Source organism: Leopardus geoffroyi, chromosome X (genome assembly GCF_018350155.1).
Source record: "Leopardus geoffroyi isolate Oge1 chromosome X, O.geoffroyi_Oge1_pat1.0, whole genome shotgun sequence".
Taxonomy (NCBI): Eukaryota; Metazoa; Chordata; class Mammalia; order Carnivora; family Felidae; genus Leopardus; species Leopardus geoffroyi.
The window spans coordinates 95,214,304-95,232,336 of record NC_059343.1 but is presented as its reverse complement, the minus strand read 5'-3'; the positions used below and the strand labels follow the sequence as shown (position 1 = coordinate 95,232,336).

At 37.5% G+C, this 18,033-nt stretch overlaps 1 protein-coding gene and 1 non-coding gene across 6 annotated transcripts in view; both read left to right on the top strand.

Annotated features, from left to right (window-relative positions):
- The window catches only part of LRCH2 (leucine rich repeats and calponin homology domain containing 2), a 101,768-nt gene that overhangs the window by 65,123 nt on the left and 18,612 nt on the right, over positions 1-18,033 (top strand). For 3 of the 5 annotated variants that reach the window (XM_045470791.1, XM_045470789.1, XM_045470792.1), the window contains 4 exons: positions 5,757-5,805; positions 5,884-6,000; positions 13,432-13,476; positions 15,741-15,791. In XM_045470791.1, coding sequence (XP_045326747.1) covers positions 5,757-5,805; positions 5,884-6,000; positions 13,432-13,476; positions 15,741-15,791 — 262 coding nt within the window. The remainder of the gene's footprint in view (positions 1-5,756; positions 5,806-5,883; positions 6,001-13,431; positions 13,477-15,740; positions 15,792-18,033) is intronic. The other 2 variants (XM_045470790.1, XM_045470793.1) reach the window with 1 other exon arrangement.
- On the top strand, positions 16,127-16,255 carry LOC123595557. Its single transcript, XR_006711245.1, has one exon. It is a non-coding gene; the product is annotated as a small nucleolar RNA SNORA35 (small nucleolar RNA).

The window sequence follows — 18,033 nt, the reverse complement described above, 5'->3', positions numbered from 1 at the left end:
GGTAGAAAGAGAGGGAGAGAGAGAATCCCAAGCAGGCCCCATGCCCAGTGCCAAACCCACCGCGGGGCTTGATCTCACAACTGTGACATCATGACCTGAGCCAAAATCAAGAACTGGACGCTTAACTGACTGAGCCACCCAGGCACCCCTAAGATGACTTTTTATACTCCAGTCTAGAAACATTCCTCTACTCAAATTTCATTAATTGGATTTAACCCACTCCCTCCCTTTTTGAAAACTGATTGTGTTTTCTTACATGTTTGCTCTCGTAAAGTTTGTGTTATCACTTTCCCTGTCACTTCCTTTCATTCCCATCTTAAGCTTCCTCCCCAGGTTCCTAACATTCTCTTGAGAAAGCCCCAGTTACTCAGACCTCAAAATTGTGATGTATAATCCTGGCCTCTGCTTCATAGAACTGTTACTTCTACTTTCCTCATCTTCAAAACACTCAATATTTTCTTTTTTTCTTTTAATTTTTTTTAACGTTTTATTTATTTTTGAGACAGAGAGAGACAAAGCATGAACGGGGGGGGGGGCAGAGAGAGAGGGAGACCCAGAATCGGAAGCAGGCTCCAGGCTCTGAGCCGTCAGCCCAGAGCCCGACGCGGGGCTCGAACTCACGGACTGCGAGATCGTGACCTGAGCCGAAGTCGGACGTTTGACCGACTGAGCCACCCAGGCGGCCCTCAATATTTTTTTTAAGAACAAAAAATAATTTAAATTTGTTCTGATTATAAGATTAGTGTAGCTTTTTTGTTGAAAAATTATGAAATTTAGCAAACACATAAATAAACATCACCTATTGTCCATCTCTCTAGAGATGACAAGCTATAGTACTTTGGTATTTTTCCCTTGAGGCCCTTTTTTCATCTGTGTGTGCGTGTGTGCACACACCACAGAGTTGTATGACCCGGTGCCTATTGAGCACCTCTACTTAGATGTACAATAGGCATACGAAACTTCATTTTCCAAAACCACACTCTTAATCTCCCTCCTTGTACCTCTTAAACTTGGTTTTCCTGTATTTTTTTCCCATTTCTGAAAATGTCAACTCATCCTTGTAGTTACTCAGCTCAAAAACCTCAGAGTCAACCTCGTCACTTTCTTTCACACACCCTATCTAATCCACGAGCAAATCTTGTTGATGCTACCTTCAAAATATACCCTGAATCCGATCACATCTTGTCACCTCCACACCTACCACCCTAGCCCTGGCCTTCTCTTACTTCATTTAGTACAGTAGCTTCCTAACAGTTCTCCCGCCCTTGCTTTCCTTTAGCCTGTTTTTCAAAAAAGCATCAGATCGGTATTTTTTCAAATGTAAGTCAGATCACGTCACCCTTCAGAAGTAATTCTTTAATGACTTTCCATCTCATTGAGAATAAAAACCAGAGCCCTTTGAGGACTTGGAAACCTCTAACATCATCTGGCTCCCTGTTGTCTTCCTCTCTTGCCTCGGTCTTCCTAGTTAGTTAGTTCTTCTCTAGCTCTACTGGCCTCCTTGTTGAATCTCAATATACCAGGCATTTTCCACTCCTTCAAGGCTTTTGCCTCTGCCTGGAATGATTCACCCCCAGGTAACCGTATAAGCCCTATGCTCTGCCGTCAGGTTTCTGCAGCAGCAGCAAGGGGTTCCCTGAACAACTTAAATAAAAGACCATGCCTCTCCCACTTCTGTCTCTTTATCCATATCTCGGGTGTATTTTTCTCCACAGAGCCCTCTGACGTTCTAAATTTGTACTTTTTTACCATCTGGCATCCTGAATGTGTATCGCTTTATTTGTTCATTGTTTGTCTTCACTACCCCACCGCCCCCTTGGCACACTTCAGTGTCAGTCAGCTTTATCAGTTGTTAGAGAAGACTATTGAAATCTCCAGCACAAATCGGGGATTTGTCTTTGAAGTCCTATCATTTTTCCTTCGTATGTTCTGAGGCTTTTATTAGCTGCATAAATGTTTAGGGTGAGTTTATACGTTGGTCATTATGAAATGGCATTTTTTATATCTCTGGTAATGTTCTTTGCTCTGCAGTCTACTTTTCTGATATTATATAGTCATCTCAGCACATGACACATCTTTCTCCATCCTTTTATTTTTTTGAATTTTTTAAAAATGTTTATTTATTTCTGAGACAGAAAGAGACAGAGCATGAGCGGGGGAGGGGCAGAGAGAGAGGGAGACACAGAATCCGAAGCAGGCTCCAGGCTCTGAGCTGTCAGCACAGAGCCCGACTCGGGGCTCGAACTCACAGACCTTGAGATCATGACCTGAGCTGGAGTCGGTCGCTCAACCGACTGAGTCACCCAGGCGCCCCTACCATCCTTTTATTTTTAACCTATTTGTGTTTTTGTGAAGACAGTGGGTTTCTTATAGTTAGCATATGGTGGCACCTTCCTTTTTTATCTAATCTGACAGTCTGAATTTTAATGGCAGCGTTAATATTGCTCATATTTAATGGAATTATTGGTATTAATGGATTTAAATCTATCATCTTGTAATGTGTTTAATTTTTGTCTTATCTGTTCTTTGTAGCCATCTTTCTTCTTTTTCTCTTGTCTTTTAAATTTTATTTGAAAATTCCTCTTTCTCTCCTTCATGGGCTTATTAGCTATAACTCTTTGTTATCATACGTTAGTTATTATTTTGGGGGTTACAGTATAGTATTTGAACATCTCCCAGTCTATCTCCAAGTGCTGTTAGGCCATTTCATACATTGCATGACTTCACAACAGAATCCTATTTCTTCCCTTCTGGCCTCTGTGGTGTTGCGGCTACACATTTGACTTCTCTACATGTCATAAGCCCCATAATACATTGTTATACTTTTGCTTTAAATAGTCAGTTACTTCTTTAAAGAGATTTAAATAATCAGAATAATGCCTTTTATCCTTACTCCCTTCGTCACCATCTCTAGTGCCCCGTGTTCCTTTGTGTTTCCACGTAGTGTCATTTTCTTCGCACTTGAAAGAGATGTTGTACTTGTCATCTCTTGAACTTTGATTTTTATCTATTTTATGTCCATCACGTCTGTACTTAACATGTTTAGTCTTTTCCTCGAGCTTCCTGAACATTACCTGATTGAATTTTTGGTTGAACCGTGAACTTCACCTTCTTGGGTGCTGGATCTTACAGCATTGCTGTAAATATGTTGGAACTTTGTTCTCGGATGTGGTTAAATTCCTTGACAACAATTTGATATTTTGGGGACTTGGTTTTTATGACTTGTTACGTGGAATCAGTGTGACATTTAGTCTAGGGCCAGATTCGGCCCCCTAGTGGGACAAGACTTTCTTAGTACTCTGGCTGATGCTCCATCAACCATATGCTTTTCCGGTCTGGCTTGTGGGAACCCGTATTGCTTGTAGTCCTCTGTGAGTCTGAGAACTATTCTGTCGAATCTTTCTGGTGATTCATTCTTTTGCCTAGTATAAGATCAGTGATCAGTACTCAGCTGAAAATTTGAAGATTTTGAAATTTGAAAATTGGAAGAAAATTTGTGAGAGTTCGTAAGTTCTTTCTCTGCGTGTTGCTCTTTTCTTTATTACTTTGTCCTGTTAATTCCATCTACCTCTTTCACTCTGGGTCCCAGCTCGGTTTCCTTAATTCACGGATACCCTTGGGCCGTGCTTTGGTTCCTCGTCTGTGGGCTGAAGCCTGAAGCCTGGAAGCTCTCTTTCTGCAGCAACCTGGCACAGTTGTGGGGTTTGACTTGTTTGTTAGCCATCTGTCCAGGAAAAAAAAAAAAATGTCTTTTTTTTTTGGCCTTGCCTGATATTCAGGATCTTGGAAGGTAGAATTTTATATATCTTGTCTGTTCTTTCAGTGTTTTTAGTCAGGGAATAAATCTGATCACTGTTACTTCTGTCTTGGTCAGACACAAAGTATAATTCCTACATTTTGTGTGTTTTGTCAATATTTAGTTTGCCTCTTCATATACCTTGTCTGTCCCAATGTTTAAAAACTTCTACTGCCCATATTTTTCATATACTTGTGATGTTATCTTTATTTATATTTAAATCTTTTAGTCATTAATTTGGTATTTGATAAAAAGTAAGGTATCTAGTGTTTTTTTTTCCTCTCTTGCTCCCTCTCTCCTTTTTTCACACCCTCTCCTCCTCCCCTTCTGTTTTTCTTTCTTTCTGTGTGTATTTTATAATTGGTTAACCAGTTGTCTCAACACTGTTTGCTACATAACCTATCATTTCTACGGTGATTGTAAATTTCATATTTTTAAATCAAAAGTTGTTATATTTGTGGTCCTGTACTTGTCTTCCCCTGGAAAATCTGGATCTAGTAGTATTTAATTACTCTAATTTAATAGAATATATGTAATTTCCTAGTAAGGAAGTCCCTTTTATTATATAACTTTTCTCTTCCTGATCATCTGTTCTTCCAAATTAACTTGGAAATTCTTTTATCACAGTTCTTTATTTAAAAAAAAAATTTAATGTTTACTTTTGAGAGAGAGAGAGACAGAGACAGAGCACAAGCGGGAGACAGACAGAGAGAGAGAGAAAGGGAGAGGGAGACACAGAAACCGAAGCAAGCTCCAGGCTCTGAGCTGTCAGCACAAAGCCTGTCGCGGGGCTCGAACTTGTGAACCACGAGATCGTGACTTGAGCCAAAGTCAGACCCTTAAACCACCGAGCCACCTAAGCGCCCCTATTGCATTTCTAATACAAGCCCCAAGATACTTTCTGGTTTTTTATTATAGTTCATTTCAGGTGTCCATTAATTTGAAGTAAAAGTTACACCTATAATACTTAGTCTTTCTAAGAACTTTCCAATTATTCAAGTTCCTTACTAGACATTGGTAGTTTTTTTTTTTTTTTTTCCATGTAGGTCTTATGCATGTTTAAGTTCAGTTTCTTCCATATTTTTGCTTTTCCTTCCTTTTATGAATGAGTTTTTCCTAATATATTTTATAGCTTGTTATAATTGTTATATGAGAAGGCTATTAACTTTTGTATATTTTTTATAACTGGTAACATTCTCTTAGTAAGAATAGATTTTACCTCCTTTGGATAATTATGTTTTCTATAAATTTTGAAAATTTATTTCTTTCTCTCTAATTTTTACATGTTTCTTTTCTAACTGTACTATAGAGAAGTTCTATAACAGTGTTGAATAATAATAGCTCTTGTGGGAATTTTGTTTGTGTATTTTTTCCAAAGGAACTTCTTGTTCGGAGTGGCTACCTAACAACAGCATGTGTGGTTTACTGTTCCCCACAAAAATAGATGAAAAGAATTTCTGCCATAGCCCCTGTGTGTCAGAATGAAGGGTTAGAGGTTCATAATCAGTAATTCAATAGTCAAAAAAGAATTGCTCCCCTATTCTCTTTGGCATTTAAACAAAAGACATTTGTATAAAGAAATTACTCAGTTTCTGTTTGTTTGTTTGTTTGTTTGTTTGTTTGTTTTTGGTAATGGTTTAATACAATAAACATTCTGTGTTTTGTTTGTCTAGGTGTCACGTTTCTTTTGGCCTCTAAAAAGTCCTTAGAGGAGTTCTGTGCATAAGATGATATTAAGTAAACTCGTTTTAATGTTTTTTAAAGGAATATAAGTGATTGGGAACTTAAATATGTTTTTGTCAGCTAATTTTTATGTTATTAGTTCAAACCATAGACATGGGTAAATTCTTTAGATTTCTGCTACAAAAAGAGAGAGAGAGACAACTTTATAATGCTCATAATAAATACTTAAGGGTAATTCTAAAGATTTTAATATATTAAAGCATCTTTAATTTTGTAGTGTCTCAGCAGATGAAGTTAATTCACCGTTATCACCTCTCACATGGCAGGTAAGAGGAAAATGAATTACTGTTATATCTGATATTTTGTTCTCATTTATTTAGTTAAAAGAAATTGTCTCATTACAGCCTTTAGAAAATCAGAAGGATCAAATAGATGAACAGCAGTGGCCAGAATCTCAACCTATAATCTGGCAGAGTGAAGAAAGGAGGCGGAGCAAACAGATTAGAAAAGAATATTTCAAGGTACTTTATTGAATTGCAAAATTTACTTCGTAATTATTAGTTTTGATTTTACCAGTTTTGTGTTAATAAGGTAGAATAGAACTCTAGTTACATATAGTAAATATGTTATTTTGTCTTGATTTCCCCCATGCAAGAGTATAGATACTATGATCCAGTTAAATAGGTAAAATTTCAATAATTCAGAATAACTAAGGATGAGTAGATCAGTCTGAATTGTGATTTACCAAATACTTGACAAGAAAGATGAATGGTTGCTATCCTGCTAATTGTAGCAATATGTAGTAATGTTTTAAAAGAATTACTTAGAAAAGGTCTTTAATTAGATTTGTTTCAGTATGTAGTTCACACATATTTGCAATTAGCATTTAACTGTTTCTGTCTAAATGAATGCTATGTACATGGCTCTTAAAAATGCCTGAAAGTGTTTGTCCCTCATTTTTTCTCCTTGCTACCTTAGTAGATTTCTTAAGATGATCTTTTATCATAGATACATTTGGAAAGCTTAGACTATCTGAATTCTCTCAGATTTCTAGTTTAGGAGTGTTTTAATGAAATTTTACTGGGTATACCTTTGTAAGTATTGTAGTATTACTCATTTGTGGTTAAAGTCCGCTATGTTTGTAGATGCCTGTGGAATTAGCATAATATTCAGTACTAATCAGAATCCATGATTGGAATTTCTGACTCAAATGAACAGTGCAGGGAAGCTTCCTGCCCCATGAATAGCAAATTCTGTTGTCTTTGTGTACCTTTCTGTTTCCTGAAGCCTAATTTTTATCTAATAATAATCATTTTATGTAAATGACATTGCTCTATGCTAATTGGTAGGTAATTTGAAGTTTATATCACTAATGGGTAGGATTATATTTCATGTTTTTCTTTGGTAGAAGTGGTTATCTATACACATTGAGCTGTTTCCTTATATGGGAGTATAACATATATGGAAGTAGTATTATATGACCAAAACAGAAACGTTACGTGTCATAGCAAGTTTCATCTTTCAACAAGTAATTACTGAATCTTTTTATTGCGCTTCATGTTACCTGGTCAGTGTGAGAGGTAATGAAGTAATAAAAGACATAGGGAAAAAAGGAAAAACACTCTAAAGTAGAACCCTGATCAGTAATGGTGTAAGTCTGTTTATCCCATGTCTCTACAGATCTGCAGTTTTATGTGCATTCTGACATTGATTTTAAAGTCTCCTCTTTTAGTTTATAGGATCTTGAACAAAAGCACTCAATAAAATTTGTTAGTAGAGAAAACCTGATGAACGAGTGATGATGTGGGGGAAATTTTGGTATTTCTGGCTAAAGAATGAGATTTTGATATTTGATCTACTAGTAAAGTAAAAGCATATAAATTCTGACAATTTATCAGAACTCTTGCACACCATGTACTAAGTGCTTTGCACTGTTCTAAGTACTTTACAAATATCAACTCATTTAATATTCATAACAATCCTGTGAAGTAAGTACCTTATCGTTCCTATTTTACAAATGGAGAAATTAAGGCACAGAGAGGCAAAGTAATATGCTCCACGTCACTTAGCTAATAAGTAGCTGAGTCAGGATTTGAACCCAGAGCCTATGCTATGCTGTCTGTTTATCTACTGTGGATAGCCTAATATCAAATTAAACTTGCAAATCAATACAGTTTCATTGTTTTTTTTTTTTTTCAACGTTTATTTTATTTTTGGGACAGAGAGAGACAGAGCATGAACGGGGGAGGGGCAGAGAGAGAGGGAGACACAGAATCGGAGACAGGCTCCAGGCTCTGAGCCATCAGCCCAGAGCCTGACGCGGGGCTCGAACTCCCGGACCGCGAGATCGTGACCTGGCTGAAGTTGGACGCTTAACCGACTGCGCCACCCAGGCGCCCCCAGTTTCATTGTTTTAAAAAATATTTTATGGTAACCCAACTGAACTTTTTAAAAAAAATTTTTAATGTTTATTTATTTTTGAGAGAGAGAGAGACAGAGTACGAGCGGAGGAGGGGCAGAGAGAGAGGGAGACAGAGAATCTGAAGCAGGCTCCAGGCTCTAAGCTGTCAGCACAGGGCCTGACGTGGGGCTCAAACCCACAAACCATGAGATCATGACCTGAGCAGAAAGAAGTCAGACATTTAAAACTTACTGAGCCACCCAGGCGCCCCCAACTGAACTTCTCAATAAAGTCTTAATAGAAGCCTCAGTGAGCTCTTAAAAAAGTTCTTTGAGTCAATAGCATCATTTGTTGATAAGGATTTTATTTTTTATGGCTTAAATTATCTCCTGTAATATTTCTCTTTTATAAGTTGCTAAGAGATCAAATGAGATAATATTTGAAATGTCCATTACATTATTATCTTTCAACAAATGTTAATGTCTTCCACTTTAAAATAAAGTGGGTGCAAAGAGAAGTTTTAGTGACTGGGAAATTTTAAGGAGATATGTAGTTCTCCTCAACAGTCAGAAGATGTCAGTGTTAGGACACTGCAAAAAAATGGAATGTCAACAATTTTTTTCCTAAGATGTAAAAAAAAATATATAAACCCTGAGATAGTTTCTAAGTCAAAACCATTATTCAGAATTGCCAGGATTTTCTTGATTGAAACATCATTGACAGCTATGAAGTGTCTTTATTTAAAAAAACAAAATTTCTTTTAATCACCCATCTCCCAGGAATCAAAAGGATTATTCATAGGATACAGCACTGAACTTAATCTGGATTTATAGTTCATTCAACATTAAAATGCACTGCTCTAGAGATTCATAGCAAAATATCACCAGGCTCACTCAGTGATGGCCCCTTTAGCTTTTCTGTGTTAAGAAACATACAGAGCTTTTGTTGCCACTTTATCCTAAGACATATAAATGGCTAAGCCACAAGGTTTCTTTATGTTCCATGGTAAATTATTAATGGTGTTGTTATTCAGTATATTTATTGAAAGCGTTTGTGTGAATGTTTGTTGTATGTGGATCTCTCCAGTTACTGCTTCCTAGTTGCCAAGACTGACTTTGGGTAGTAAGGTTTTTCAGGTAAGCCCCTGAAAGTAAGTAAAAAATGTTTCAACATATTAGCCAGATTATGTGAACAAGAAGATAAATTGGGTCAGATTATCTGAGTAAGTAAATCACTACAGCAGAGTGATACTGACTAACCCTTCTAGGCTTCCAGGCCATTCTTGTGTAGATTACTACTCTACTAAATCAAATTTAGTGTCCTTATTGCCAAAATAAAGTCACCGCATTTTTCAAAGTCAAAGTATTTCAGGAAATATATTACCTTATTAAGAATCATTTACAAAAAGCAAATGTATTTTACACTTTACAGAAACGTGTTAACCTTTTTAATGAGATACACGACAAAATATGAACATCTGATTTTTTGATAAATTACATTAATATAAATTAGTAGCTTTAATTTCTTCTAAGAATGATAACACATGAATTTCTAAATGCATTTGATGATTGATTTCTAAACAAAGAAGTTATAAAGCATTACAGTAACTGTAACATATCAGTTTTAAGGATGATTTGATTTATCGAAATGCCATACATATTTGTCTTCAAAGGTATCTTATTACTGTTGCGCTAAAACATTACAATGACCCTTAAAATACCTATCTGATTGCATAAATATAGTATAATGTTTGAATTTAAAGGCTAACTCCAAGGAAAATATTTTTGTATATTTTCTATGATCATGGTTAATTTTATACTGGGATGGGGAAGCCAGTTGGGTTTGTGAAATAACCTGATTTGTTCCGAGTTCGAGTTTGTGCACTAGTTACTGTCTCTCCTGTGAAATTAACTTAAATTTCAAAAGTGAATCGACCTTTTTGTTTCTCTGGTTTGTAAACAGGTCTTTATTATATTATTTGAATTTAGATACAGTAAGCTTCAGTTATTCAGACTAATACTAATTGAGGGCAGCTGCGTTGATTCAGTACAAGTTGGACTTCTAGAATATTTTCAAATCTGTGTATATATTAGGTTTGGGGTTTTAGGACCTTCAAATCTGTGCAGTAATGCAAACTAAGTAGTACCTTTCTGTGTTTTCATTTGTAATGAAAGGTTTTCATTAGAAATATAGTTGAGTAGTAGGTAATATTATTACTATCTGTGTTCTTGACTTCATCATCCTCTGTTTCTTTCCTTTATCAATTATTCACTTCTCTACATCCTTTCTATCTCTTTACTTTCCATCTTATAAATGTGCTTAGACCTCTACAGTTATCCCTAATTCCCCTTGCAGCTGTTGCCTTATCTTTTTTATTTTAGGGCCAGACTTTCTTGACTCTCTAGTATCAATAACAGAAAGCTTGGACATTTTAAGAATTTTTTTATTTAAACTAATTTTTTAATGTTTATTTATTTATTTTGACGGGGGGAGAGAGAGAGAGAGAGAGAGAGAGAGAGAGAGAGAGAGAGAATCCCAAGCAGGCTCTGTGCTGTCAGTGCAGAGCCTGACATGGGGCTCGATCTCATGAACCATGAGATGATGACCTGAGTCGAAATCAAGAGTCAGACACTTAACTGACTGAGCTACCCAGACACCCCAAGTTTGGACTTTTAAGAAATGTCAGGCGCCAGGCTTCCCTACTTCTCTAAGTCTTTACTACCTTCCACAATTCACTCTTCTCAAGTAGCCATACTGCTACTCTTTGTTTTCTGCACAGACTGAGCTTTTTTATTCCTCTGTGCTTTCCTTCTTCCGAGAATGCCCACTAGCCCCTTTTATTCCTGGCAAACCTTTGCTAATCATTCGGGATTTAGAGATGGAAGTATAGCATAGGGGTTAATATCCTTGGCTTGTCAAATCAAACCACTTTGGTTCCAGTGTTTAACTGGGAGATCAGCTAACTGTGTGACTTTGACAAATTACCTAACCTTGCTAAGCTTAATTTTTTTCTATCCTCAAATGACTCGAATAGTGTCTTCCTTTACAGGATTATTTTCACTAATGAATTACTTAATAATATAAAGTGCTTATTAGAAAAGCACTTGCCACAGAGTATACAGTTAATAAAAATTAGCTTATTATTCACTCAAATGTCATTCTTTTGTTTTAGTTTTTGTTTTTGCAGGAGTCATCCTCTATCGGGTATTCATTCTCAATTAAAATATGAAAGGTTGCAGCAAATTATCAGGGGTGCCTGGCAAAGAAGGTCATGGTCAGGAAGGCAGGAATCCATACTGGGCCTTCTTCAGTGGTACTTGTGTAGCTGCTTATGTTTGAGTGTCCTTGTATGAACGGCAGTAGTTGAAAAGCATGTAAGATGCCAGCGACATAGAAACCCCCACGATGCTCCCTTTCTTCGCATTGACATACTTGTGGTACTGGTAGTAACCTCTTTGAAACCCTCCCAACAGTGCCTTTAGGGGTGAGATCCTGCATCAGTATTCAGCTTGGCAGCGGCTCCGTTTTGACACCCATGCGTTTCTTCTCCGTTATTGCTATGACTGACACCATCTTCAGGTCCTGGGGTCTGCTGTGCAAATGTCACCCTTTTGTTAAAGTGGAATAGGACCAAGAATACATGCTGCCAGTGAGCATTGAGCCTAGAGATGGCAGATAGGTCTGTTCGCACATGCCGGCTGCCTTCAGGGGCTGTCTCTGGAACATCGGGTTGCAAACATATTGAGACTATGTCTGAGGTCAGCTTGAAAAAGCACCCAGGTAGGTTAGTGGTGGTTGTCATAAATCACTGGAGAGACAATGGAGGAACTTAGGTCTCGTATTTGTAATCCGTAATAGTGCTCGTTCACCAATCTGTGGTTGAGCTATCAGGTAGGTTATCTCGTTTCCCAAGAGTTAGGGAATTAAAGCTGCGTAAGCAAAGGGTGCCATTAAATAAAACATGGGAGTGCCAGGCAAAGAAATTTGCAAGTCGGTTTTCCAATAGGAGAATCCTGAGTTGCAAGTGGTATTTCGAGTGTTTAAAAAAATTTTTTTTTAATGTTTATTTTCGAGAGAGAGAGAGTGAGCAGGGTCAGGGCAGGAAGAAAGGGAGGACACAGCATCCGAAGCAGGCTCCAGGCTCCAAGTTGTCAGCACAGAGCCGGACGCCGGGCTCAAACCCACGAACTGCTAGATCATGACCTGAGCCGAAGTCGGACACCTAACTGACTGAGCCACCCAGGCGCCCCAATATTTCACGTGTTGTAATCTGCCACTGATTTACGAGATTATTTGTGGTGAGGAGGACTTAGAAATAAGAACACTAGTGGTTGTCATACTGCATTTCTTCAATTCTTGATTGTAAAAACAAGCACCTTTTCACATAGTAGCATTTTTTATTTTAAGCATATTATCTTTGTGCCTCAGTATAAGATGCAGATAATAGTATTTACTTGAGGGTGGTTACGATGATTAAATGGGATGATACATGTAAACACACTCTTTCAGTACTTGGGCTATAGGAAGCAGTAATATTAGCATTAGCTATTATTGCTACTACTGTTATTGGATAGTCAATATAAACACCTAGTATGGTATTTTTTCTTACCTGAAATCAGTAGGCTTCTTAGCAATAGGTTGCATTTTTGGTGAAATTACAGACAAAGTGTGAGATAACGGGGGCCCAGGATAAGTTGGTAGTTGTAAGAATTCAAATGTTTATTTATTTTTGAGAGAGAGAGAGAGAGAGAGAGAGAACAAGTGGGGGAGGGGCAGAGAGAGAGGGAGACATGGAATCTGAAGCAGGCTCCAGGCTCTGAGCTGTCAACGCAGAGCCCGACGTGGGGCTTGGACCCACAAACTGTGAGATCATGACCAGAACCAAAGTCGCACACTTAATAGACTGAGCCACCCAGGCACCCTGGTAGTTACAAGAGTTCAGAAGAAGTAAGTCTGAGAGAGATTACGGAAAGAATTGACAATGATGTCTTGGATATGGTGGGTTAAGAAAAAGGGAGAACTTAAGACAACCTTCAGATAGCAAATCTGAATGGATGGGAAATGGATTGGCTAAGGAAAGAAACGTTACTAGATATATAGAACAATGCCTTGCACATAGAAAGCACTGTAGGGGCGCCTGGGTGGCTCAGTCGGTCAAGCGTCCGACTTCAGCTCAGGTCACGATCTCGCGGTCCATGGGTTCGAGCCCTGCATCGGGCTCTGGGCTGATGGCTCAGAGCCTGGAGCCTGCTTCAGATTCTGTGCCTCCCTCTCTCTCTGCCCCTCCCCCGTTCACGCTCTCTTTCTGTCTCAAAAATAAATAAACGTTAAAAAAAAAAATTAAAAAAAAAAAAAAAGAAAGCACTGTATGTTAGCTATTAGTAAGCACCAAGGACTATTTAACTGCTTGTATATCTAAACTTGGTATCAGATAATTTAACAAAAGTATCAGAGAATTCAATAAGATATGAATAAATCTCACATAGCATTTACTAGTAGAGAATTCGTATGTTCAAAGAAAAGTAAAGTATATGTTTTAAATTTTTTTCAGTATAAATCATCAAGGAAGAGTTCAAGTGGCAATGAAAACGATGAGGTGAGAAAAGAGGGTAAAGCAATTCTTTAAAATGTTTACTTTTCATATGTAGTTGGTTCAATGAAAGTAAAATGTAATACATCTGTCAGTTTGTTAGTGATTTAATGCTTGGGTTTTTTCCAATAATACAAACAGAGCATCATCATGCAGTTACTGATTTAATTATGTAATTTCCATGTATCTTTTACCTCGAACGGAATTTCTGATAGTTCAGTTCTTTCTTTTTAATGTTTGTTTATTTTTGAGAGCGAGACAAGTGTGAGAGCAGGGGAGGGGCAGAGACAGAGAGAGAGGGAGACACAGAATCAGAAGCAGGTTCCAGGCTCTGAGCCGTCAGCACAGAGCCCGACCCAGAGCTCGAACCCACGAACCACAAGATCATGACCTGAGCTGAAGTCAGACGCTTAACTGACTGAGCCACCCAGGCGCCCCATCTAATAGTTCGGTTTTAGAATTTTATTAACATTTACCTTTTACATTTTCTCATCTTTTGTCTCCCTAAACCAACCTTGTGGTCAGTTGAGATTCTTTTGGAATTTGTTAATCTTTTTCTGCAAATTCTGTGTACTATTTTAACATTTGAAATTAGGTTTCTATGGTTTGTGCCTTAGTATAAATTTTTCTACCTCACCATTTTAAGTTATGCAGCAACCTAGCATTTTTGGAATGACACAGTGTCATCACCATAAATACTTCAGCTTTGGGTATTTTTGGTTGAAGGGATTGGTATTAATTTGGTGTTGAGTACTTGGCAGGGCTTCTGAATACTTCAATTTTAAGAAATGGGACCACACAGAAAATGTTTGCTGAACCCTGAGCTAGACGCTCAGCTTGGCTATTGTCCCTGTCCCTTTATATTTTGTATCCACTCTGGTCCTGCCTACCTCAATATCTAATCACTTAGCAAGACCTCCTTTTTCTTTTTGATACTGAAATGTTTTGAATACATTCCCCACCTGCACTTCTGCTATTTCTGCCCTGGCCCAGGCCCTTAACAGTTTCTGCCTCTACCACCACAATAGCGTCCTTGCTCTCATCCCTTTCTCCAGTCCATTTTCCTCCCTGCAGCCACAGTGACTGCTCCAAAGAACACAGAAATGTGAGCAGGTTCTCCCCTTGCTTAGAAACCTTCAATGCGTCCCCGTCACTTAGAAGGTAAATTCTAGGGCCTTCCTGATCAAGCCCCCGTTTACCACACCAGCCTCTGCTCATGATCTGTCCTGCTTTCTCTCGCTTTCGTTGTGCCGTCCAGCAGTATGAACTGCTCACGGGTTTTCTGCCTCATCCTTTCATTTTTGCTCCCGTGCCTTCGTCCTTGTCCTCTCGTCTTGGAATGTTGTTCCCTTCCTTCTGTTTCTGGTAAACACCTACTCAGTTTTTTACTTTCCCAGGAAATTTGCCTTTCTCCACCACCCCTACCATTTCCCCAAGTGCCCCTCATCTGCGTCTCATAGTATGCCAGGCCATGGGTCTGTCATCGTACTGAGAAGGTTGTATTGCCTGTACAAATGAATCTATTTTCCCCCTAGACTGAGAGATCCTTGAGTGGATGATATTTTACTAAGTTTTAATATTCCCACTGTGTAGCACAGTGTCTGACATACAGTAGGTAGTCGGTAATCTGTTGAAGGAAATGATGATGTCCTATGGTATGCATATTCAAGGTTAAATGTTAAGATTTTTCAATTTGGTTGCTAGTGGTCATTAAAAACACATGGACCATTTACTATTAGTTTAGGCAGGTAAATCTTTTGTATTTATTTCTAAGCCTATAGTAGATACACGTAATTTTCCAGGTAAATGTTCTTATTTGAGGTGATGCAATTTTTGCTTGCCTCCACATACTTCTCTCAGATTGTCGCGTATTGTTGGCATTTTGAATTAATCCTAATATATGGATCTCTTGTAAGAAATAAAGAAAGATTTTCCTCATTTGTGTTACTTAAAGGACATAAATTCACAGGAATATTTGATATGACTAGATAGTGCTTCTGATACCTTAAAGTGCTTATGATTTTATTGATCTAGATTCTGGTTCAGTGGGTCTAGGGTTGGCCTGAGATTCTGCATTTCTAACAGGCTCCCAGAGGGTGCTGATGCTGTTGGTTCACCGACCACACTTTGAGTGGCAAGGTGGTAGATGGTATTTTCTAGATTCTTCCTTTAGCAGTGGATCAGAAGCAATTTTCAGTTTTTCTTTTATATGTCTAAATCATCATTTGTATTTTAATTTCATCTTTCATCTTTTTATTTTTATATTTTAGCAAGACAGTGATAATGCTTATATGTCACCACAATCTCCAGTATCATCTGAGGTACAAGTTCTGTTTTTATATGTGTTTACATAGGTTTCTTCCTTGTCTCTTCTCTGTAACCTCATCTTATCTTTCTTTTTTTTTTTTTTTTTTTTGGAAACAATACAATTTATTCACTCATCTCAAAAAATCCACAGTAGGTTAATTTGTACAAACCTAGTCTGTAAAAAAATTCTGAGGACACCCTCTTTTGTACAGATGTCCATAATCATAATTGGAAAATGCCTGTAGAGCACAGAAAAGACTTCCCTTTATAAAATTCTGTGTTTTAGAATTCATCTATATTTTGAAATGAGAAGAGCAACTTTACAGTTTTAAATTTGAAAGAAGTACTTCAGCATTGTGCAATGACCTTTGGTTTTTCTCATAACCACTTAGGTCTGAAAGCAATGCAACAGAAACTTCCTTTTTCCACGAGAAACATCCCTGCGGTGGGTTGTTCCTATCGACAGGAGGGTACACATTTCCTGGCATCTTAGACCTAAGGGCGAGCCTGGGGAAGGAGGGCTGGATGAAAGGTGGAGTTTGTGAGATCTTACCCAAATACTCTAGTGGTTTGAATGATTGGTTCTTTTAATTTAGTGAGACCTATTGCTTTACAACAAGAGATAAATGAACAATTCTAAGCAGTATCTTTGCTACTTCAGATGACCTTATTTAGTATTATAAAAGTGTGTTGGCATTGGTAAATAAATGATTATGTATTCATTTGGTGAATTCGGAACTTTGTCTAAATGTTTGGGTCATCCATATTCACCATATAACTTTGGTTAATTACAAAGGTAGTGTTTCATTTTATAGAGGTGGTGTTAGTTTTTTTAAAAAACCCGGATCATTTGTCTGTTGTTTTGGGTGAGTTGCATTATAAAACTTTTAAATGGACTTGGATGTTAGTTTTATAAACACAGCTCTAAATTATTTGTATGGCAGGTAAAATGGTTTGCATTCTTTTATAAAGTAATTTAAGTTAGGGTATCGTAAAATTAGTCTTTGTCACATGCTTTTGTTAATCCTTTCTTTTACTTTCAGTTATAAAAATGTAAGCATATAAGTGACTAGTTGCTTGGTTGCTTTATGATTTTATGATCTATGCTCATGGGGAGAGAGTATTAGTGCCAGTTTTCTCAGATAAATTATATTGCTTTTATAATACATTTTGCTTGCATTTGGATAAATGAAATTTGGGGGAATTCATAATACTTTTAACCAAAATAACGAACAAATCGTGAGGCTTGTGGATGGATAGGGTGATGAATACATGTGGTGGTGGCTCAATTAACATTCAACTTGAACTGCATGTACCATACTAATCAGCAGAAGATTCAGAGAATCACCGAAATTCTGATAACTTCCATTTCATCTGTAAAACAAAATGGTAAAAACATTTAGTATATTGCTATACTATTTATTTTCATTTTCGTTTTTTAAAAAATGTTAAGGAGGCTCCATGCGCAACATCGGGCTTGAACTCATGATCCCGAGATCAAAGAGTTGCATGCTCTTCCGACTGGGCCAGCCAGGCGCCCCTAGTTATAGTACTCTACTTTTAACAAAGTGCTTGCCTGTACACCTGAACCTAGAGCAGCCCCATGAGCTGAGTATTATCCTCATAATTTTATAGCTGAGGAGACTGGTAACCTTTGCCAAAGATCCCAGTCAATAAATGGTAGGGAAGCGACTGAGGCCCTTGCAGTTGTTGCCAGTGTTAAGTAAGCCACTGCTAAAATTGTTTTCTTACAGCTGTACAATTTCCAGAGTGCTTTCTTTTAGTTAATCTCAGTTAATCTCCACAGCAGTCTTCCATTTTAAATGTGAAGAAATAGTCACAGAGAAATTAAATGTTTTGCTAAGCTTTCTAACTCCAAGCTCAGACGTTAAAAACATACCACAGTTCTTTCCATAGCACACCTCTGTGTGAAATGCACTTGGAAACAATGAACCTTAAAATAGAAGAGATGATAATTTGTCATCTGTTGGTATCACCTGTCACTCCCTATTACCGTGAACGTGTAGATTTGCCTCAGATTATCTATTCAATGTCAAGTCCGTAGTAGACACTTAGTAAATGTTGCTAATTTCACTTATTTCTTCATTGAAGCTTACTTCATTTTTTTCGGAGGCTTTAATCTGGTTCTTCATTCAAAAAATACCTATTTATTTTATGTAATTCAATAATTTTTAATTTTCCTTAAACTATGAGAGAGAAGTATTTAAAAGCTTATGCAGTCAGATCAATTAGCAA